The sequence below is a fragment of the Gadus chalcogrammus genome, chromosome 13 (genome assembly GCF_026213295.1).
Source record: "Gadus chalcogrammus isolate NIFS_2021 chromosome 13, NIFS_Gcha_1.0, whole genome shotgun sequence".
Taxonomy (NCBI): domain Eukaryota; kingdom Metazoa; phylum Chordata; class Actinopteri; order Gadiformes; family Gadidae; genus Gadus; species Gadus chalcogrammus.
The window spans coordinates 20582918-20607551 of NC_079424.1; the positions used below are offsets into that span (position 1 = coordinate 20582918).

General features: G+C 44.5%; 2 protein-coding genes across 2 annotated transcripts; one reads left to right on the plus strand and one right to left on the minus strand.

Annotated features, from left to right (window-relative positions):
* The first annotated feature begins 371 nt into the window (after positions 1-371).
* phf13 (PHD finger protein 13) lies at positions 372-7111 on the plus strand. The gene is made up of 5 exons (XM_056605920.1): positions 372-733; positions 1421-1522; positions 2723-2905; positions 3930-4371; positions 4463-7111. Exons 1-5 carry the CDS (start codon positions 689-691, stop codon positions 4693-4695), a joined length of 1005 nt encoding a protein of 334 aa, XP_056461895.1. The 5' UTR covers positions 372-688; the 3' UTR covers positions 4696-7111.
* Positions 5589-20558, minus strand: LOC130401897 (dnaJ homolog subfamily C member 11). Its single transcript, XM_056605919.1, has 16 exons — positions 20450-20558; positions 19899-20028; positions 19732-19805; positions 19537-19638; positions 19219-19347; positions 19005-19127; positions 18422-18495; positions 18116-18305; positions 15494-15579; positions 14042-14158; positions 12188-12343; positions 11534-11603; positions 11304-11361; positions 9825-9967; positions 8997-9126; positions 5589-8523 (listed from the first exon to the last, which is right to left on the minus strand). Exons 1-16 carry the CDS (start codon positions 20522-20524, stop codon positions 8498-8500), a joined length of 1683 nt encoding a protein of 560 aa, XP_056461894.1. The 5' UTR covers positions 20525-20558; the 3' UTR covers positions 5589-8497.
* Between the last annotated feature and the right edge of the window lie 4076 nt (positions 20559-24634).

Consider the following 24634-nt stretch of genomic DNA (forward strand, 5'->3'; position numbering starts at 1 on the left):
TGTGGCTTGAAAACATAAACAACCCTAACCTCGCTGTCAGGGCTTTCTGATCTCATGAAATAGCGGCAGGATCCGGATGCTCAAAATCAGCGTTATTGGCAAGAGAGATAAGACGGGACTTCCGATAGAAAGATATCGCTCGGTTCCGTTATAGATTGATATTTATTACTCCAATACTTATTAAAAACTCCATATGTATTATCCTCGTCGTTGTTTTCCTTCTTCTTGTCATGTTCTTATTATTCTCGCTTCGGGGAGACCTAGGGAGTAAGTGACAGATACCTGCGCTGCGGTAGACCGGTATAACGCTAACAGTCAGGATCCTTTTAGCCGAACAGGAGCTAGAGCGACCGTTTCCGTTTCCGTCACTCGTCTACAGACTACGGATTCAGCGGAATATCCAGCAGCAGCTGACGGACATTCACATCGAGATAATGCGGGATCGACAGCTGTCCTTGTCACTTCATGTTTTGTTTTATAATAGTTTTTTTGCAACTTAGGCCGATTGCATGCCCAGTTAGAATATATGTAATGCCATACTTCGTCCTAGTGGCAAACTAAACACTGCCGCTTGAGTTGAGCTAGCGTTAGCATTGACGGACCACCACAGGCTAGCGGTAACTCTCTAGTGTTTACTATTGTCCTCACTTCAAACGGTGATAACAGCGTGGGGGATCACTTTGTCAAGATGGGTGATGTTACCCCAACGACATCGCATGCCTTCAAGTCTGAGGTAAGCGTGCTGTTCCGTTGTCCGACAATAATTTAAAAGATTTACATTGATAACTCGTCTGAGGTAACTTAACGCAAGTAACAGCGCACGATGTAGCCTGCTCTGCTAACGTAGCTTCATGTTTAGCTTCGTGCGAAGGTATCTACATAACAGACTAATAACACGCATATGCGGTTAGTATTGGGTCAGTATGGATCCCCTTTCTTCACTGCAATGCATTCAACTAGACCACGTCAGCCTGAAGAGACTGCGGAGTGGTAGGGTTAGCGAGTCAAACATCTCCCGTCGTCATCAGACTGCAGGCTAACCTGAACATCTGCTACAAGTACTCCAATCTACACTAGATAGGCTCGAGATTTTGTCGTCCTCCAATTAAGGAATTGATTAAAACGACAGTGTAGTATCCATTAAACGGCTGCCGGTATTTACTTTGAGAAAGGCTTTCTGGGGACACGATGCTTTAACAGTGACACGATGACACGTTCACCGTGTATTGAGTAGCTTAGCAGCACTGTTTGGGGGGTTGGTCAACAACCACAACTACTAGGTAGGTACATTACATTCGATTTTTAGATGTAAGTAGAATGGGTTTCGTATTATTCATAGGATTGTGAAGTGATGATTGATACTTCATCTCATTCTGTCATGTGCTTACACAAGATTTGACTGATTGCGTTGTTGACACAGGAATTCAGTCCGCCATTCAGAAGGAGACGGACAGTCGAGGATTTTAACAAGTTCTGCACTTTTGTCCTGGCCTATGCCGGATACATCCCATATCCACAAGAGGTAAGAAACCGAGCTGGCTTCCTCAACCGGACTAATCGTTGTGTCATGCATGTTCTTCTTATAAATATTGTGTTATAATCGTATTTGTGCAAAGTGTAAGGAAAACATTACATGTTTTCCAACATAATAACGTTGCGGATAGGAAATGCGGTGAAGCCTGTTTTGCATGTTCTTTGGCCCAACTAGGTACATTCAAGGTGCTGATGATGAAGTAGCTATTTCACGCAAGACTGTTGGTCATGGCTATGAAGGGTTGTGTGTGTGCGCGCTTGACTCGCTGTACCGCTGGATGGCTCTAGTAAGCCTAACTTAAGGTTGTTAAACTTTTCGAACAGTTTAGACTGACTTGTCAATGAGATGTGGTCTCACATTCCCTTGTGCTTTTATATTTCAATATGCAATTAGGTTTTCCTTGTGGTCCTATTTTTTTTTTTTTTGGATCCACATTTCCTCGAATATCCTGAATTGATTTCTAGTCACCATTCCAAAGTAGACTTTAACATGGCGGTGTCTACACGATTGAATTGAGTAGGTTATCTGGCACATAGTCTGCTACTGTGTTGGGGTGTAACACTGCATGGCCCCCTGTCTGGTGTGTTGTGATGCCATGCCTTTGTTTAATCCACAGACTTTGGGCAGCCCACTTGCCCTACGCTAGCCCACGGGCTGCTGCCTGTCCCTCCTGCAGGGGTTCCCCCTAACCCAGCCCTCTTTGTGCTAGGGTAAGAGGGCCTGGTGCCACCGTCCTCTTATCAAAGCATTCGGCCCCGTTTCCTTGCGGGCCCTTGGCTGCCGCTTTGCTACGATAGCCACGCTTAAGCAGGATGAAGTGAGGCGATGAACAATCTTCTGTTCTGTCTTTTGATGTGGTCTTAACACGGAGGCAGTGCATCCAGGTTTCTGACCCGTTGTCTTTTAAAATGCCTTCGACACTAGTTGGTTATGACCTACATGCTATGTTCTGTCAACCTTTTTTTTTTTGTCTTTTAATGACTTGTACAGAAAAACCTTGAATGGCAGAGTATTTTATGACAACTTGCCTTACATGATAATGAGGCGGTGAATGTGGCTGAAATACGTGACTCGAGCTGAGGCAATAGGTTTGTGCGGGACATAAGAGGTAATATTGACCTGAGTTAATCTGGCCATCGCAAAGGGTCTCTTTAGTGCCGCTCTCATGTCTCCTACTCCCGCCACCAGGAACCTTCTCTTCGCAGCAGTTCCAGCCCCCCCAACAGCACCGGCAGCACAGTGGACAGCGATGGTTGGACCCCCGGCCCCCCGTCTGCCTCATGCCCTCAGCGCCCACCCAAAGCCCCCCAGGACAGGAGCAGGAAGCCCCCTCATCCAGGAGCAGCCTCAGATAGCCACACGAGAAAAGAGGTATTTTTTGTATTGTACATTGATATTCATTTTAATTTATTTGTTTACTGGCAGGCCTACATTGCAACAAATCTGTATCTGTGAGTAAGTCAGGAAGGCTAGTTTACATCTGCAGTCCCTGGACAGGTCATACATTACAATACATTACATGAAATAACATGACATCATAAATGCATACAGACAGAACCTGAATCACTAATGGAAAGACGTTCAATGGGTAAAATATGCAGAGAAGATATGGACTATATACAACAGACGAAAACACAGTAAACATGGGTTGGGACGGTGGGTGATTTATGCCGCTTTTCCACTGCATGGTACCAGCTCGACACGACTCGACTCAGCTTGCATTTTTTGCGTTTCCACCGCGAAAACATGGTATCTGGTACCTGAAGTGGCTGCTTTTTCTAGTACCGCCTCGCTCTAGGTTCCAAGCGGCTGAGCCGATGCTAAAAGGTGACGTCGCCAGACGGCCGGCCACTGATTGGCCAGAGAGTGTGACGAAGTCACGAGAGCGACATGGCAACCATGCTGGTAACAGCCATAGCAGCGCCGCGGTCAACATATTCCACTTCTTCAACTTCTTCAACATGCCAGCTAATAATAGTAATGTTATCGATGTCCTCCATTGTTGTTATGTGGGTTCTGTCCATGTGTGGGTTGCGTAGGTGTTGTTTGCGTCGGGTACAAAAATACGTCACAGCCCTTTCGCGCAGCCGACCCCGCCCACGTCCAGGAGGTGCTATTTGCGGTGGAAAACGACCCGTGCTGCTGCCGTGTCGAGTCGAGTCGAGCTACATGTGCGGTGGAAAAGCGGCATTAGTGAATGAGGTTTTACCGGTTACTGAGCCAGGATTGAACCTTTTAAAGAAGGTGCGATACGGTGCAGTTACAGGTGGGGATTTGTAAATAGTACCATTCCTGGGCTGCCGTTACGGAGAATGTAAAATATAATCCCTGTCTCTACCTAGGTAAATAACCAACTATCAAGTTGTTCATATTTGCCCTTTTAACTCCATTGCAGCATGTGCTCGGTGGGCTTCACTCGGACGAGCGCAGAAAGGCGGACAAACTGAAGAAGAAAAAGAGGAACAGGAAGAAGGAGTGGCTGGGCCCGGCCAGGGAGTCGAGCGGCCCCCTGCTGCATGCCCCGGCGCTGCACGCCCCACAGCTCCACTACCCGCCCCCTCTCGGCGCCCACGCCATCAAGGAGGAGCCCGAGGACGACATCACCATCCCTCTGCGTCCTCCCCACGCACCGCGGCTTCCCAGCCCTCCACACTGCAAGCAGGAGCCCACAGAGGAGGAGCGCTGCTGGGACGGGCGGAGCCTGCAGGAGAGCCCCGTGAAGATGGAGACGGCGGAGCCCTCCCCGGGGAGCCGAACGGTCTTCCGCCAGGGGAAGCAGGTGGTTTTCCGAGATGAAGACGGATCGGGGGAGGACGAGGACATCATGGTCGACTCGGGTAAGGCCTCGGTCAATGTACCAGTGTCTGGAGGAACGTTGTTGGAGAGTGTGAGAATCAAATTTGTGTCCCTTTCCTCCCGTCTCCCCAGATGACGACTCGTGGGACCTGGTCACCTGCTTCTGCATGAAGCCCTTCGCCGGCCGAGCCATGATCGAGTGCAACACGTGCAACACCTGGATCCACCTGTCCTGTGCCAAGATCCGCAAGAGCCACGTGCCCGAGACGTACATGTGTCAGAGCTGCAGGGACACGCACGGCACGCTGGACGCGCGGCGCTCCCACCGCTCGCGTATCGGGCCTCGGAAACACCTGCTAGATTAATCCTCCACCGGGTTGACCCCTGAACTATGACCTATGACCCATCCACTCTCTCGTCCACAACAGTTCCTGTTAACGTGGGAACTGACCTCCGTCGTGGCCCCCAGTCCTGTTCCTGATTTTCTATTATATATATATATACTTAAACTTGCCGTGGACCTATTTGACAGTTGAACACTGTGGCAGACTTGCTTCCCTGTGCGTACGGCAATCACTGAAAAGTCTGTAAGCGTAGCTGCATTGCTAACGTTTTGGACTTGTGCGTCTCGTGAACACTGGAACTGCCATATATGATGCCCTTATAACTGCCACCTGCCTCGGTGCATGCTGGGAATTTTAGGTTAGAGGTTTTGCACTTTTTTTTATCTTTAAGGTGTGTCTTTTCAATGCATACAGTGATTTAGGTCCTTTAGCACTCGTTAAATAAAGTGAAATATCTCTAATGTGTGAGCTGGTTCTGCAATATGGCAGTGTAATCCAACAGGACAAGGAGACATAGCCATCCCATTCCTTTTTATTTTTTTTTACTATTGTCAACACTTAAGAATATCAGAGGCTCCTGGTCAACACTTCTGGAGTGAGTGCTTGTACAGTCTACCTTCCGAAATCACTGGGTTCCCCTTGCTGCCTCTACCTCTACACACACGCATAAACTCGGGATTAGGTAGTCCCTCTGGCATACTGTAATTTTTTTTCAATACCATTTGGTTATCTGGGATTTGGCGGTCAAAGAAAAAATTAGGATTCTTGTTTTGAAAAAATGTATAGACTAGGTTTCACATTCGGTAATCCTATTTGGTGGTTGAAGGCCTGCCGTTGCCTCCGGCTGACCTTGCATGTTTTAGCACAAACCTGTTGAGACATTGATTCTTTATAAACACAGCTTGTGCGCACACTTGAGAAATAATTGGTTTGTGTGTAGTTCAATAGTTTTTGTTTTAATGTCCATTTGCAGAAAAGGGTCTATATGACCATGTCCCTGTGTTTAAAGGGATGGTATCAAGGAGATGTTCTCATTCAGCCTAACAGAATGGTTCAGAAAGGGAGGCTCTTTCTGGGGAACAGGGGACACGGTGTGCGTGTGTGGCTGACGGAAATGAGGGGTGTATAATACATCAGTAATGCATGTGCTACGATCAGTCAACCTTTTTTATCTAGGTTTTCAGAATGGGAGATTAGGTTGTGGGGCAAGGAGGTCATGCAGGTTCAGGATCCATTGCCCCCCCTATCGTATAACCCTCGACTCTACGCTAATCAGTATTCACTGTCCATGTTTTGCCTGTTGGAGTTTTTTTGAAAGTCGAGATTTTGACAAACTATTTTAAGCATTCTTTCAGTCCTGCTTTATCCGTTTTCATTTTCAGCCAGTTTGACTATAGGCTACATGTTGTATCTGTCAATATATAAGCCATAGCTCACAGAGGTGACTTGAAAGTGATTGTGACACATTAGATGCCAGTATCTAATATCGGAGTTCACAATGCAAGATTGATTTTTATACAAATAATGACTCAGTCAAACTTTTTGACTTCAAGAACAAATTTGGTTCAGTACCAAAGCTCTGCTTCTTCCTGAGTTTGATTTTCCTGATATTTATAAACACTTGCTAATGGGACATGCAAAGTTGTACAAATTGTTTGACGCCTCAAAACACAATTTGCATATTGTACTCATTCGTATCCATTTTACTATATTTAAACAAATTAGGGCTTTTCAAGATTGAATCTGGTCTGCAGGTGCAAATGGAAGAGCGTATTCTATTATGATTGCTATAATTACAAATATGTTTCAATTGATCCTGAATCTTTTCATCCTATTCTTGAGAAAGCTTTGTCTGTAGGCCTGTGGTGCAAACTGTTTCTGTGAAACTATTGTATAATAAAGAGTTAGCGTTTTAACAACATTCGGTTTTTTGTTGAACAGAAATTAGCACATTGTTTTTCTCCAAATAACAAACTGTGGATATGCCCTTGAACTTTAAACACAGCATCTCACAGATCAGCTGGTATTTATTGCACCACCACAATGGTCATGAGAGGGCAAAGAGGCTCCTCACGCACAACTTAAAACACTTCAGTTTACAGGTCAGGGGGTGCAGTCCTTCTCTTGGCCTCATGGTGGCACTGCAGCAAGTCAATAGTCGTTTGGCCAGGGCCAGAGCCCTTTAGAGATAGATGGCTCTGGTTACACTCAACACCAAACATGAGCAAATAAAATGACACAAATGTTATCCTCGAAAGGAATGTAGACTTGTTGAAATAATGGTTAGAATGGATTCAAGCCAGAAGACAAATTTTTATATATACGTGTGTGTGTGTGTGTAACTTGAGGGACAACATAAAAAGGAAAATAGGTTTAGTCTTATTCACAGAGCTAGCATATGGATATCTGGCAACGATTATAGTTGCCAGAACATAAAGAACATTTTTGATAATGTGAAATTTACGTTTTCCATATTAGAAATACTTGTGATGGCCTTAAATAGTTGCTACATGTTAAATTAGTGCTTAATTTCACAGTAATGTTTTTTAGAATTACATAATGCCCATACATTTTGTATAATTGTAGTGACACAATGGAATGAAAGGGGAATGAAAGTATTTTCATTCCGCTAACATAATTATCTTATGATATATTGTATAATATACAATAGCTAATTTCTATAATACAATATAGAATACAACCCTCCTGGTGCGTGTGCTAGGTTGTAAGATATTATGGGACCACGGTTACATTAAAATAGTTGCCTTCTCAGCAAAAAAATACAAGAATGGCCTATATAGATTACGACTGTTATTAATCCATGCCATACCGACCCTTATCGTCAACGACAGAACCATCCAGAAGTTAAGGAATGCTTGAGTCTAGCTCATCATTACATAGCAAACGACAATATGAACAAATGCGAGGGTATGGCACGTGGGTGGCATACTTGAACATCCTAAGATTACAACTGGATAACATGATAAACATTGAAACATATGTATGGAGAAATGGTCCTTATGTGGTTCATGTCAGGTCAACAGACATAGCAGGAAACAATGTCTCCCACACAAGCAGCAGACATGTTGCCACAAGGCATTATAACTTACGTTGAGACAATTCAACAAAAATATACGAGAACTAGGGAGATTTTAAATGAATGACTTAATTCTAAACGTTTCCTCCGCCAAAGAGGTGCTGGCTAACCCAAAGGATACTGGGAGGATGACATCATGTGTAGTTGTTAAGCATAGCCTTCAACTCTCAATGTGCCTTAGAATAAGGTTGGACGCTTCAAACAATGGTGAGTGTGTACTGTAGTGATATGTATACAGGATAAAATGCTGTTTCCTTTTGGATCAAATATACCATAATGAATCATTTTAAGTTGCAACAGCGATCAGCTTCAAATGAAGCTCTGGTCTCGCACCAAATTCCCTTTGGATCAATCACCACATTTTATGCAAGTGAACTCAGTTAGTATGTGGTGTGTGCATTAAGGACTGATGGGGGGATCATGGGGAGGGGGCCTGCCATGCATCCATCTGGCCAGTCTTGTTTGGTTTGGATGTAGAGAACAAAGAAATCTAAAAGGTGCCGAGGTCCTAGCAGTGATGGGAGACGGCTGACAGGACCAGAGAAGGGCCAGGAGGACTCCAGGTGGGGATTCATTCACAGCACCAGGTACAGACGACAGGGAGAGGGAGAGGGGAGGATGGGAACCTTGTGTTGTTTTCGTCTTTGCTATAACTTCCTCCTGTTTATAGTGCTGCTTGTGTGTTCTTCCCCCTTCCAGCCATGGAGATCCGGCAGAAGCGGGCTTCTAGGACTCAGCGTCTATTCTGTGAGCTGTCAGGACAGAGAGAGAGGGGGAGATAGGCGAGAGGCGAGAGGAGAGACATAGTATGGAGGCTTCAGGGATGTTGTAATTATTCTGCCGCTTGCAGCCATTTTTAACTTGCTAATTAAATAGTCTCTTCTCTCGTCATAGCGTAGTACCAGCCAAGTGCACTGACAACAGCACTCCCAGAAATTGTGTGAGTGATGTTATAGTACAACTTGCAGAATTTCATCTAGACAAAATAAATTAATTATTTTAAGTATTATTTTACTGTTAAAAACTATAACAACTGCCAAAGACTATTTCTTAGCTCTTAAAAACACAGACATTTCCCCGTTCAATGCTTCTACGGCGGGCAAAAGGAAGTGAGTGTATGTCAATCATACAGTGAAGAGTGAATCAATAGGTTCTGAACGATTTTCCAGTGTCCACAGCTTTGCTACTGTAGTCTCTTAATAGAGCAGAAAACGCCTTGACTCACATTGTTTGGGTATCCTGAGAGCCTCGCAGTCCGCAGAGAGAACCTGGTGCAGGACGCCTCTGAACTGGTACAGTAGCTTCAGACTCTTCTCCTCTCCTACGCAGGGGTCGTAAAAGCCTGGCAGCCCCACCTACACACACATACCCAAAGGCACAATGGCGCACGCACACAGGCACACACACACACACACACACACACACACACACACACACACACACACACACACACACACACACACACACACACGCACACACGCACAAATAAACCTTGGGTTAGAGGTAGTTGGGTGTGACTCTTTCATGGTAAAAATCTAATGGCTTTTAGGCTATTAGTATTGGAATTAGCTTCGCCTAGCCTAAATAAATGCATTAGCATAATAATTAGATGAGGCGGGGGGGGGGGGGACTCTTTCGATTGGCTGCTTCTGATTGTGGGTTTACTGGATAGAATTCTGGGAGGTAATGATACTGCCACACAAGAAGCTATAAGAGTTAGTTATTGTATACATCAGGAAAAACAGTTACCACAGCAGCACTCAAAACGTATTGTACAGCTAAAGAAATAAATACGCACACAAAACTAATTGATGCAAAGTCTTTTGAAAGGAAATAAAAACAGATTTTGCGTTGCATTGTATTCCTAGTGACCCCAGGGCTATCAGCACCCCAGCTGTTCCTCTGTGGATTAAAGACAGACAGACACACACACACACACACACACACACACACACACACACACACACACACACACACACACACACACACACACACACACACACACACACACACACACACACACACACACACACACACACACACACACACACACCTTGGAGGCTTCCGTAAGGCAGAGCTTAGAATCCTTGACCATGCACTGCAGGGGCACGGTGACGTCGATCACCTGGGCTCTCTCCTGCTTCTGGCTGGTGTCCGTCACAAACTTCCCGTACCAGGCGTTCAGGATGATCAGACCTGGAAGCAGGAAAACCCTGTGGTGAGGATTGTAGAGGCGCATGCCTCTGTTTACAGGGCCTGGACATTGTGCATAATTTAATATAACAACTTGGGACACATGAATCAAGCGTTTCAGTGTACAGAACAAATGAGGCACCATTCAATTTAGTGGAAGTGCTAAAACGCATTACGGTGGACCGACGGAGAGAATCATTCTCCCCAGCGCCAGTGTGTGTGTAATCCCTGCCCATTTGGATTTGTGTTCTTTAGTTCTACACTAATGTCCTCAAAGCCCACAAAGTGCAATAAAGCAATCTAAAGCGGGGAGCGAAGGCCTTACTCAGCGGTCCAAGTTGTCCGGGGCAAGCAGAGTTACCTGCTGGAACCCGTAGTGGCCCGCTATAACACTGCTGTTTCCATGTATTCGTTTTCAGTTGACATCTGTAGACTTGGAACGCTATGTTTGTCCTATTGGTTCACAGCTTTAGATCTCCTTTAGTATTTGGCGTGAACCAAGGGACAGCTCGTTTTGGATAATTTCTCCTTTATCGTTGTGGAGCGTTCACTAATCAATGTGTGTAGTTGAAGGCATAGATCCCTCGTTAATCATCAACATATAAAATATAATTATAATAATAATTACTATTTCCTCTTTGTTCCCATGGTTAATAGACTATAAAAGCCTTATTGATGATGTAGGCTTTATTCAAATTTAGATCTATAGCCTTTCTTTATCATCTCAGAGCTATCATTTGAGTGCAATTGTTAGACATGGCAATGTCATCCGTCAGGTATTACTGCCTGAAATTTAAGAAGATCTGTTACTAGATGACTGTGCGTGTGCGTTACCTAGCAGGCCAAATACAAGTTTCAGGCTAACTGGCGCAGAATCTATCCATGGCTCGAATATAACAACGGTGAAATAAACTGCCCTCCCCCCCCTTCAGAGTTGACTTGGTGTAATCCATTCATTCTGGTACTGCTTGAGCATGGGGTACACACATCCCACTCTAACTGGGCCAGCTGAACATTTTATAGAGCACCGAACATCCCCCCATCCCCAAACATTTTGATTTATGGCAGTGACTTATAGGCCAATATGCACACACCAATTGTGAACAACAGCTTGTAGAAACAAAAAGCAGCACAGGGAGTGTAATCGCTTTGTCGCTGGCCGACTCGCGACGTCTCTCAGCCTCGACAAACCCGAGCCCTCGAGCGCCACTCCTCACAGCAGCCGCCATGCAGCATTCACACCCTCACCTGTACCGCCTAACCAGCCTGACAGCCCCAGGATTCAGTTCACAGCTGCAACTGTGTGGGTCTGTAGGTGTGTGTGTGGGTGTGTTTTTACCCATTTTGGATTCCTCTCCTTCTATGATTCTCCTCACAGACTCTTGCATCAGCAAAACCTGAAGAACAGAAGAGGAAGACAAGGAAGAGGATGACAGGCGGAGAAATAAGCCAAAAGTGACGGAGGGTCTGAGATGACACAGAGAGTCAAACCTTGGAAACTATGTTAATGCTACACAACGTGCGTGTGCGTGTGTGCGTGCGTGTGTGTTGTTTTCAGTCGGCACTTACAGCTGACTCGGCCTCTTGCTTCTTCTTGGCTATGTCGGTGGCCGAGCTGATCCTCTGAAGCTCCAGGTCTCTGGAAGACACGAGGACAGGAGTTGGCCATCAGACCACTACTGCTGTCACCCATCAGACTGTGGCGGCGCCCGAGACGCTGCCTAGCGCAGCACAACAAGCACTCTCCATGTTTGTATTCTTAAATATGCATTAGACTCGGAGGCCATCTAGGGTTTCCTGTTTTTGCCAGTGACAGCATCTAGGATGGTCCTCTTAACATTTTGCATATTTGGAGAGAAAGCCTGAACCCTAACCCTGGCAGAGTTGCAGCAACTATGCGCTTGTCTCTAGCTTATGGTCCTCCCTTCAGGAAACTCACAACACCAATAAACAAGTGGGGGACAGCTCAACCCATGTAGGCAGTATACCATTCGGCGACCCAGGTTGTATTCCACACGTCGATCCTTCCTTCTCTATCAACCCACAGTCCTGTCAGTAAAGACACAGGTCCCATAAAGAATATAGAACTAATGAAGACAGCTAGAGAGCACATTGGAGTGTTATAGACAGTACTGGTCCTGTGGCGATCATAAGTGTCTGCAACCCAAACGGCGGTATAGGGAAGGAGGCTGCGCTGTGCTGCCAGCTGAAGGCCCCACTCACTCTCGTTTCTGTGCTCGTGTGTACGGGATGACGATGAGCCGGTGGACCGCCACGTAGAGCAGCAGCGGGCCCACGGTGGCGTAGAAGACGGCGCTGGGCAGCAGCTGGTCTGTCAGGTGGATGGGGAACAGGTATGTCTGGCTGGCGCGTGATAACCTACAGAGAGAGAGGACACGCACGTACGTACAAACACAACAAAAGCATTGGGAGGCATTAAAGTGGAATTCAGGTCGCAAAGGGAACAAATACACGCTTCTGTTTTGTTTGGTCCAACAAAAGGAACAGAAAAGCCATCTGCTAGTGGTTGCTTTTGTTCCTGCCAGAAAATAAATGGGATATTAAGCACAAAAGCATGAAACCCACTGTGAGTTTCAGAGCCGTGGCCAGTGATGGGTGCCTTCGATATGCAATGGAGGCCCTCCCTCCTGCGTTGGATGCCTGGTGTTGTGTTGAACACTGTGATCCATTTACTCCAACGGAATGACTCAAACAAGCTTGATAAATGGCCTGTTGGTTTACTTCACCAGTTTCTGTTGTTGTGAGGCTGGACCAGCTGGTTTGTTTACCACAAAAAGGATATACCTCATATATATATATATATATATATATATATATATATATATACACCTCATATATATATATATATATACACCTCATATATATATATATACACCTCATATATATATATATATATATATATATATATATATATATATATATATATATATATATATATATATATATATATATATATATATATATATATATATATATATATATATATATATACACACACACACACACACACACACAAACACTATCTATCTATCTATACACAGATTTCTCATTGTCCAGGGCCTTACACACACACACACACACACACACACACACACACACACACACACACACACACACACACACACACACACACACACACACACACACACACACACACACACACACACACACACACACACACACAATGTTGCTATGATATATTTGAAGTTTGAACTCTAAACCCTGTCCATAAAGACGCAAAAAAAGATAAGTAATGATGAGACCAATTTCTTTTTTTGTCAAATGATACCCAGTTTTTCAGAACTTCCCCTTCAAATGTTCTTTCCAATTAACACATTTTTAAGAGTTGTACTCTCATTACATTAGTAATAATAATTTCTAGCTTAATAAAATCAGCCATGAATAATGAAGGCCCTGGACAATGAAAAATGCATTGACAATATTTCAGAAACTATAAAAGCTGGACCACTGTTAATTTAAATGGCACCATTTTGGAAGGGTCTGTCCAAATTCGATGTTATCTCTTGCTCATTAATTTAAAGTGACTAGTGGCCAACATTGTTTTATTTTCAAACTGAAAGCCGTAAAATCCCTTGTCAAAGGAGATGGTAACAGAACAAGGTCAAACCAAATACTTTGTGCTTATTGAGGATGTATTAAGCATTTAATAATTTGGTTCATTACAGCCACCAGCAATTCTTATAATTATGAGTTTCTTATGAAAGGTCAAGCCATGGTCTGTGCTTTTTAAAATAGGCACTTCCATCTGAAATATTCAAATGTCCTTGTAATGTGACAATGATTCACCGCAACATTTTGTTGCATTGACCCGAGAAGACCGTCAAAAAGAGATACAGCATTAAATTAAAGTTGAAACCAGTGACTTTTTGCCAGTGACTTTTTGCTTCATCAAATATTCTCTTCCCTCTGTAATATTCAAAACGTCTGTGTACCGTTTAAATAATCAAAGCGCCGCTCGTGGATGCGCTGACCCGAGGCGATGATGATATGGTGAGTCCTGGCTCCTGAATCAGCTCTCATGATGAAGTTGTGTACCTGATCTTGAGTGTCACCCCCTGGGGGATCCCCATGCTGACGGTGGCAGACAGGACGCTGTGTCGGCTGATCTTCCTCTCCGCCCCATACTCCACCACTGTGCCAAACCAGCCCGTCCTGGAGGAGGAGCCAGAGGAAGGAGGAGCAAGATGAAGGAGGAGGAGGAGCCAGAGGAAGGAGGAGGAGGAGCCAGAGGAAGGAGGAGGAGGAGGAGGAGCCAGAGGAAGGAGGAGGAGCCAGAGGGTGGAGTGAGAGAGTCAGGGTGGAGAACAAACCCCGCTGGACAGACACTTAGCGAGAGGCAGACAGTAAGCCAGATAGAGGAGAGGCATGTCTTTACACTAGGGGCACACAACTCACGGTTCAGTTCATATCATGGTTTTGGGGTCGTGGTTTTTGGTTTGGTATGTTTTTGGCAGAACAAGGGAGGACACACACACAAATACCCCCATCCTACCATTCATCTATGTATAAATACATAAATATATATATATATATATATATATATATATATACATAAATATATATATATATATACATATATATATATATATATATATACATATATATATATATATATATATATATATATATATATATATATATATATATATATATATATATATATATATATATATATATATATATATACATATATATATATATATATATATATATATACATATATATATATATATATATACATATATATATATATATATATATATATATATATATACATATATATATATATATATATATATATATATATATATATATATATATATATATATATATATATATATATATATATATATATATATATATATATATATATATATATATATATATATATATATATATATATATATATATATATATATATATTCAATGTACACAGATGGATGGTACTTGGCAAAGGACATGCCAATACTGCGACAATGCAGCGAATAAAGGGGTGCAACCAAATCTGTCTTGAGCCCTGCCGGGCAGTGACCACAAGTTTCACGGGGTAGCATTCACTGCCTAAAACCTTTTCCGCCAATAACTTAATTTTAAGGGTTTTCCGCGCATGCCCTTTTGAAAGAACCGAACAATACATACATGCCTAGAGCCAAGCGCCAGATTTTTTACTTGAACCGTGCCATCCCTACTATATACTATGGATATATATCGTCATATTCATCCACTTTCCAAAGGTTCACTTAGAAAAGTATTGACAAGGGGGCCCATTTCATCTTGAAATAATGTATGCAGTTTAATTTCAAGTGTAAATAATTTTGCCCCTCACAGTGATAAAATAATTGTATCAAAGGGGGTATTCCATATAATGTGAAATTGTAATAAGATTCTGATTGTGGCGAGAGATAATTCAAAATGCAGTGTTCTTCTGAAACGAGAGTTATTGGATTTCACCGTCTAGACAGAGCTCTGAAACTCAGACTGACGTACTTGAGGGATCCTTTGACCTTGGTCTGGTCCTCATCCTGGAACTTGTACTGGTAGCTCATCATCAGGTAGGAGTTAAGGACCCCTAGCTGTGGGGGAGGAAAAGACGTGGAACAGAAAAAATGTAATGTGTGTATAGATACAATATACACACACACACACACACACACACACACACACACACACACACACACACACACACACACACACACACACACACACACACACACACACACACACACACACACACACACACACACACACACCCACCCACCAGTGGAGGCTTCTCCATTGAGGAGAGGGAGGAATATCCTCCCTAACATTGTTGAGAATAAAAAATGTAGATTGCCCAGACTATTGTAATGAATTAATGCCCTTAAATATGACTACTTTATTGCCTTTGAATATATAATGTTTGTTTCCCTGGGTAAAGGGACATTAGCACCCCCCATCGCCTATTGACAATTACTTCAGGGAGGAACGTCCTCCCTCCGCCTCCATTGACTCCCATTCATTTCCCCGAAAGTACTGGCGGCCGGTGGATAACATGGGTTTCAATGGGAGAGAGGAGGAAAATCCTCCTCTGAGTGGGTGGGACCTTAAGGGGTCTGATTCGCGCAAAAATCTATCCGTCTGCGCTATGAACCAATAAGCAGGATCCCTGGACGTTGAGCAGTGTTGCCAGATTGGTCCGATTTCCCACCCAATTGGGCTACTTTTAACCATGTTAGGCTGGGACAATTATCTTTGGGCGGGAAATCTGCCCAATCTGGCAACGCTATCGATAACAAACCCGGTCTGCATTGCCGCGGTGCTCAGTCGAGACGCAGAGCAAGTGAAATCTGCGATAGCGAGATCCTAAATGAACAATGGAAACATTGGAAACGTCTTATTACAAAAATCATTCCATTCATTCAGTTACAGTGCTAAGTTAGCGACCAAAGAAAGAGGTAGACCACTTCCCAAAATCAAGGTCACCAGAAGTAATGGCAACGTCAGTGTTGTGAGTGCTACATGGTTTGCTAGGTTCGCATGGCTTACTGGTAGCATTACAAGCAATCGACTTTATTGCTGGCCTTGTTTGCTTATGAATAATAGCAAATCTCCAACGTGGGCTGTTCATGGTTTCACTGATGTTGTCTTCGCAACGCAAACAGCAAGGAGGATTGACCTGATCTATAAATGAAGTCCCTCAATCTGAATAGTTAGGCTTACAGCCCATGTAAATAGTTTTGAAATAATGTTCTTGTTGTTCTTTTACTAGTTTGTTACTCTGACCGCTCTGTTTGATATTGTGGAAAGGGTGTTAGTGAATGATTCAGAGCATGATGCATTTTTAATGGCATCACTTTGGTTCTTGAGTCTTTTCTTAAAACAATTGTAACTGAAAATAAACATAGCTAAATAACTTCAGTCAGTGAGGGCAAAAATAGGCCCAATGATATGCCCAGATTTTTTTATTTACTTTTACAAATCAATAGTAGGCCTGATTTGACTAAAATGCTTTGCATCCTTTCCTTCTCAAATTACGGTGTTGCCACTTGTGGCTTTGTATACATTTTATTCACATAACTCCCTCCCTGCTATTTTGTAGTTCACCAAAACACCCTGAAACAACTTGAGTCTCACATTCTTATGGCACCATACGCCAACAGTGCAAGCAGGCCAATGGCAACCAAGCGCGCAGTCCTTCCTCCCTCACTTTAAAAACCACCAGCCACCACTGACACACACACACACCCTTGAGGTTCCACTCTGAGGACGGATTTCACAGTGGAATGATTGTTTTCTGGGATGGGGTATTACTAACCATTTCATCACTCAATTTCATTAAATCAAAAGCAACTTAGTACGTTGAATGTATTTAGTCGTGCCCTTAGCGGACATACGTAGGCATCAAGCATATGTGTGTCAAGGAGGCCTTCATTGACTTAAATCCAGAACCCTTTGGGGGGTGTGTGTGTGTGTGTGTGTGTGTGTGTGTGTGTGTGTGTGTGTGTGTGTGTGTGTGTGTGTGTGTGTGTGTGTGTGTGTGTGTGTGTGTGTGTGTGTGTGTGTGTGTGTGTGTGTGTGTGTGTGTGTGTGTGTGTGTGTGTGTGTGTGTGTGTTAGCCGCGTCAGCTACGTTAGCATTGTGACCTCAAGAAGGACGTCCAAGAAGGACGGATAACTTTTGTGGGACATTTTCTTCGATAAATGAAGCTTTCGCCGTTGTCCAGAAATTCCTCGCGGATAATGTGTTTGTTTGTTATTATCCCCCTGTCTCACGGAAGTGCGATTCTGTCGACCAATCAACGGACGGCATGCGTAGCTCGAATTTGCCGGCACCCTTTCAGGCGTTAATTCGCACGCCAGTTTTATTTAATTTTATACCGTGTATATCCATGCGCCGAACCGTGACGTCCGTACCGATTCGGTTCAATACATGTATCGTTACACCCCTAGTGTGTGTGTGTGTGTGTGTGTGTGTGTGTGTGTGTGTGTGTGTGTGTGTGTGTGTGTGTGTGTGTGTGTGTGTGTGTGTGTGTGTGTGTGTGTGTCTGTGTGTGTGTGTGTCTGTGTGTCTGTGTGTGTGTGTGTGTGTGTCTGTGTGTGTGTGTGTGTGTGTGTGTGTGTCTCTCTCCACCTGAAGAGCCAGGGTGCAGTGGGTGGTCTTGGTGTCCCGGACCAGGCTGGTGGTCATGGCGCTGTTGGGGCCCCAGCGCCACTGCAGGTAGCCCATGGTGTTAAGGTCCAGGTGGCGGGCCGTCATCAGGGAGCAGCTGGGGCGCATGCCGCGCGGGGAGAACTGCACGCCGCACTGTGCCGTCAGGAAACTGAGCGGGAACACAGCAGAGGGGCGGTGGATTAGGCGAGCGTGTGAGAGACATGGGATCTCAAAATGGTGGTGGAAGGCATCCATTTTCCTCATAGGAAGACTACCAGGTCTTACCAGCGCGCTGTCAGGTTACGGAACACCTTTAATCCGAACAGGGGTCCCAGGATGTCCCCGGCACCTACCTCCACCTGCAGCAACCACAGGCATACACAAGACCCCCACCAGGATGGTTACAGGGGATCGCAGGGCATACACAAGACCCCCACCAGGATGGTTACAGGGGATCGCAGTGCATACACAAGACCCCCACCAGGATGGTTACAGGGGATCGCAGTGCATACAGCGGCTGTCAACTGGGTTTTACTCATATACCAGAATGTCCCCGGGATTAAACAACTGTAATGTATTACATTTTTGATGGATTGATAAAGTTTCAGTTCGACACTCTAGAGACAAGCAGTGAGCACAAGACACAAACGACTACACAGATATTCTCTGGCTAAAAGAACATGGAACATCACATACGTAGGGGTATGGATTCTGGTAGGTTAAATAACATTAAGTCACTAATCTTTATATATCTAGGAATACATATTTGTCACAGGCAAATGTTGGCCCAATAGCAAATCTTTTGCCAGCCTTTTAAAATGTATTCCACAGTACGTGCATGTTTCCATGCTGATGCGTTTGAGCGTACCTCTCCCCAGCCCTTGGCCGACGTGACCCTGCGTACGACCACGTTGATGTTGCCTCCTCCGGTTCCATTGTGCGTCGAGAGAGAACCAGACAGCACTGCAGTGTCCTTGTTTGTCAGCGGAGCCTGGGTGAAGTCAGGCAGGGAAATCCTCAGAGCTAGGATCGCTACCAGCCTAAAAACAGTCTGTGTTTGTGGTGTAGGTCGAAGGGTTTACCTCGATGGACTGAGAAATGTGCATCTTGTTTATTTCGACATGAGGCAGGCCTCCCCCGGGCATCTCCTCAAAGTCTTCGTCATAGCGGTCAAAGAGGTCGGTCGCGTCTACGCCTACGCTGATGGTACCCTGAACACACACATTGGCGAGTTTGAGCATTATTCGTACGGTATGAAAGTGTTTATATTATTGGAGCAACTGGTTTCAAAATGATTCAAGTGTGAAAGTCTGTTTAGTGAAAAAAAAACCTGAGCTATTGAAATGGCTGTCGTGGTAGTGATATTGTCTAGTGTGTGTGCGAGTCGTCGAGTATATAACCTTTGGGTTAGTTCTCTGCTGCAGTCGCCTCTCATCTCGGTCTCGCTGCAGCCTTTCATACTCCTCGCGAATTTCTGCCGGAGTTCTCTTTCTCTCCACCACCTACACAGCGGACCACGGCGTTAGGAGGCATTCACCAAGGTGTCCGTCAACACACACACACCACACATGGTTTATGTAATATACCATACAGACCTCCCATCCCTCCACCTCCAGCCCCTTCTTCCCAAAGATGTCATAAATGGCTCTGGACTGAGGGTCACTTAGAACTAAGAGAAAGAGAACACAATCTTCGATGGCACCCATTTTAAATCACATTTAGCCTTCGCAAGTTTGTGTGGGTGTGCACACAGGCCACTTACCTTCATAGGCTTGGTGCACCTGGTTGAAGAGCTGCTCGGCCTGCTGTTTGAGCTCGGGGTCTCTGTGTTTGTCGGGATGGTACAGCATGCAAAGCCTCCGGTAGGAGGCCTTCAGTTCATCTTGCGTTGCCTATGTGAGAGAAGGCAATTCTAAACACTAGCTGTATTGTAACATTACTATTTTCTTCCGGTTTATAACTAGCACGAAAATGAACAACTACACTGTAGTAGTAAGTATGGCACATTTCCAATGACTAATGTCATCTTTGTCCAGCTTCTCCGAATGACACTAGTTAATTCGGGAAACGGCGGTTTACTGATCCTTAAAACAATTAAACAATCAACTGTATTTTGGAAACGAGATGATGACACAACTCTGTTGCATCGTCAGATCGTCTATGAAACCCCCGTTACTTAGGATGGACCACCGGTACATAGAGATGCACTGAGCGGCGGCTCTTTGATTCGTCATGTAAGCATTCAATCTATTTCGCCTTGACATCCATAGTTAAAATGTTTGACCGTCAAAAGCCCACATGCCGCTCTCCTACCTCTTTTCTGACATTGAGTAAAGAATAATAATCTTGGTTGTCCAGCTCTAAATCATCATCTAAGGACGCCGCCATGTTTGCGTGTTAACTGTCCCCGCCCACATCCCCAGTGTTCTGGGAGCTGATTGGTCGGGGCGTGCCGTAGCGATCTTTTGGATAGGTGCGCTGAAGTCGGTGCACTGCCACCTGGTGGTCGTTTTATTGGCCCAGTTTAGTAGTTCACTTCTAATGTTGTTACTAGTGACTATTTAAATGCTGCGACTTTTATGAACTCATTCATGGTGGCCGATACATTATTATGTTTAGTTGCATGAAAATAAATTAGTGAAAATTTGTAACATATGGGATGTTATTGTGAGGTATAGCAATGCCAGATAAATAAATAAATCCTGAAGGGGTATAAAAGTCGAAGCGTGCATAAGAAGGGCAAGATGGGGCTACAATACTGCCTCCGTCGGCAATGGGAAAAGGAGAACATTGATCGAACTGGGTGCAGTCGATTGTCTCACTCTTTCATTGATTACAGTAGCCGTGTAGGCTTTTAAAAAATGATGTTGTCAAAAGGTTAACGGTTTTCATATGCTTTGCATTATTATTGTTTAGTAGGCCTATTCTAGTAGCTTATTTTTTAACTTCCGTTAATAGTGATCAGTTAACAATGGACTCAATCAACAAAGGAATACCGCATACTTTTATATTGGGCCTAATCAATTATTTTAAAATCGTATGGAGTAGGCTAGTCAGTGCCTATTTGCTGGAAGCATTCAGACTCCAATTAGGAGGCTAATACTTTGCGCAGATGGTTTTCCTAACGACTTCTGAAATAGATAGGACTAAATCAATACACGTTTTAATGATTAGTGTAGCCTTGCTATAACTTACATATTATCTTTGTAAAACAAATCTTCGTATCTTTGTCATAAGAGGAACTTTTTTACCTTTGTGCCTGATTAATATATCTTAGGATGCATCATGGTGAGTTGAAGAAACAACCATTTGAAAAGGCCATTTGGACATGTAGGCTACAATGAAGAAGCATTGAGGTCGAATGGCGGGAAGGTCATCTGGGGATCAGAAGTCCAACTATGATGGGATTGGGACAGAGCCCGGGCCAAAAGGGTGGAATCAGGCCTTTTTTCCGGTTTCCCTACGTAGGCTATACATGCTACTACTACTACTCCGTATATCTCTCGTTTCCCCGCCTCCTTCAACTAGAATTAGCGAAGTTCACCCAGATGATATAAACAAATATATATATTGAATCGATTTTCGATGAGATTATATTCGTTTTTGGATTAATCATTTAAAGTACGATGTAGTGTGAGACTCACTGTAAGGTAAAGAGCCACACAGCGCGCTCTGTAGGCGCGGGCGGAACTGTCCTTTCAGCACCACGAGCTCCAGCACCCCACCGAGGGACAGCACCCTTCAGCCCACTCGCGTCTAAAGTATCTTGTTGGTCGGGGCAAGGCTGTTTCATTTTTATTCAGGAGGCAAGGCTTTGTAATTTGTCGGAAGAACCGTACTAGTTAAGCTACATTTTTAAACAGTTTGCCCGCGTATGCATATGAAAATTGTGTTTTGTGTGTGTGTGTGTGTGTGTGTGTGTGTGTGTGTGTGTGTGTGTGTGTGTGTGTGTGTGTGTGTGTGTGTGTGTGTGTGTGTGTGTGTGTTGGGGTGGGGGTTGTGTGTGTTTGTGTGTGTGTGTGTGTGTGTGTGTGTGTGTGTGTGTGTGTGTGTGTGTGTGTGTGTGTGTGTGTGTGTGTGTGTGTGTATGGGGGGGGGGGGTTGGGGGGTTGTGTGTGTTTTTGTGTGTTTACAGAGAAAGAGAAGGGGAGTGTGTGTGTGTGTGTGTGTGTGTGTGTGTGTGTGTGTGAGTGTCTATGTGTGTTTGCGTGCGTGTGTGAGTGTGCGTGCATGTGTGTTCACGAGAGAGACGGCAGAGGAAGAAAGAGAGGTGTATAACACCTACATGTAAGAGGGTGAGAGAGATACAGGTAAAATGAAAAAAGAGAGAGAGCCTAAAGAACAGAGGAAAAGGCGAGGGATAAAAGAGATCATTGTGATGCTGTGGGAGGCTGTCAAGGTGTCCTCGAATACAGACATCGTTTAGTGACGCGCTTCTCTGAAAGGAGAAGAACGTCAATGAGAGAGAGAGGTAGAGAGAGAGAGAGAGAGAGAGAGAGAGAGAGAGAGAGAGAGAGAGAGAGAGAGAGAGAGAGAGAGAGAGAGAGAGAGAGAGAGAGAGAGAGAGAGAGAGCGAGAGAGCGAGAGAGCGAGAGAGAGAGAGAGCGAGAGAGCGAGAGAGAGAGAGAGAGCGAGAGAGAGCAAGAACGTTATAAGGGGCGGAAGATGCTATATAGGCCTACAATAGGGCTGAGCAGAGAGATGTGAATTTCGCGAGTCATCACGGATCCCCGTTGTCCGTTATTACACTTTGGACCAATGGTTCGCCGCTTACAGCAGGCTCGTCCCCCGTCAATCCCGCCCCCCTCCTTGAGCTGTCCTCCCTGTGCACGCGCGTGGACCCCCCCAGGTCGCGAGGAGGAGGAGGAGGAGGAGGGATGAGGCGCGCGGAGGGGAAATGGCTGCCGAAAACAAGCCGGAAGGTAAGAGAGAAATAACGATATTGTTTTAGGTTTTTTGACACACAGGACCGAACATGGCTACTTTGGGTGCGTACTGGGGTAGAAAATGACGACTGTGCGTATGATGCGGGGGCTTTCCCTTTCTTCTCCAATGAGTATCCCGTCCCGAAAACACGGCCGCTGATGCTGAGCCTGCGAACTACAGCGACTGTGGAACGTCTCCCCGAAAGCAAATAACGCGAGCAGAGTTGTCGTTTTGGCCGCATTTGTACATCACAATGTGTGTCTTTCCCGTGTCAGCGCGTGCTGCCCTGACTCGCGGGCTAATTGTTTTAACATCGTTTAGAATATATCAAAAAAATATATAGGAATGTAGGACCATGTAAGTGGTTCACGCTGAAGGAATTCAGAAGCTCTCTCTCTCTCTCTCTCTCTCTCTCTCTCTCTCTCTCTCTCTCTCTCTCTCTCTCTCTCCCTCCCTCACAGACACACACGCGCACACACACACACACACACACACACACACACACACACACACACACACACACACACACACACACACACACACACACACACACTCTCTCTCGCTCTCTCTCTCTCTCTCTCTCTCTCTCTCTCTCTCTCTCTCTCTCTCTCTCTCTCTCTCTCTCTCTCTCTCTCTCTCTCTCTCTCGCTCTCTCTCTCTCTCGCTCTCGCTCTCTCTCTCGCTCTTCATATCTCTGAGAACGAAATATACCGCTTAAATGTAGCTTTCCTTGACAGGCACGCAACCTTTCATCCAACCATCCAGATGGACGTTCTATGTCTGTTATTTCACTGATGTTGTGGTTCAAATCGGGGCACATCCGTTATTGTAGTTGTTGAATGTATTGAGGGTGAAAAACAGGGATAATATATTTACTATGGTTGTTCCAGAGTCAAATCATCTATCAAGATTATGACTAATATTAGGCTCATTTCATTAGTGTGCATTCTTGTGTGTGTGTGTGTGTGTGTGTGTGTGTGTGTGTGTGTGTGTGTGTGTGTGTGTGTGTGTGTGTGTGTGTGTGTGTGTGTGTATGTGTGTTTTCTTGCATGCATTGGAGGGTGGATGGGGGGGGGGGGGTGTGTGTCTCAGTTGCAGACCGTAGAACACACTGTTATGAGAATCAATATTGTAACATCAATTCTAATTACTACTGATAGCCAAGAACCAGATCGTTTCCTTAATTAATTCATTAATGCACAATCAACCCACAAAATTGCATTACTTGGCTCAGATTGTAAAATAACATATTTGTCTAATGTTGATTTATAACCTTTGGTAACGTTGTTAAGTTGTTCAATTTCCTCAATGCCTTTGATTGCATTTGACTAGGGGCTTCAACTGACGCGCTCTTCCACATAGATGCCAGAGCGCCTATTTTGTTTTCCAAAGCATGCTGTTTTGGTTAAGTAGGGTGGTAGTGGACCAGACCTGTTATTACAACTTAATTAATGGCAGTCTCGACAGCTCGAATTACACTGTCTATCCATATGCAAACCACATGAAGCCATACCCATTGGCAACCATAGTTTGTACAGCCACTTCTCTTGAGTGAAGATTCATTTCTGGAGA

Coding starts and splice junctions, on each gene's coding strand:
- phf13 (XM_056605920.1), top strand. CDS start 689: ATGGGTGATGTTACCCCAACGACATCGCATGCCTTCAAGTCTGAG. Junction 1,523..2,722: donor ACATCCCATATCCACAAGAG/GTAAGAAACCGA, acceptor TCCCGCCACCAG/GAACCTTCTCTTCGCAGCAG. Junction 4,372..4,462: donor GGACATCATGGTCGACTCGG/GTAAGGCCTCGG, acceptor CCGTCTCCCCAG/ATGACGACTCGTGGGACCTG.
- LOC130401897 (XM_056605919.1), bottom strand. CDS start 20,524: ATGGCGGCGTCCTTAGATGATGATTTAGAGCTGGACAACCAAGATTAT. Junction 18,496..19,004: donor CGGCCAAGGGCTGGGGAGAG/GTACGCTCAAAC, acceptor TGGTTGCTGCAG/GTGGAGGTAGGTGCCGGGGA. Junction 18,306..18,421: donor CGTAACCTGACAGCGCGCTG/GTAAGACCTGGT, acceptor GTTCCCGCTCAG/TTTCCTGACGGCACAGTGCG.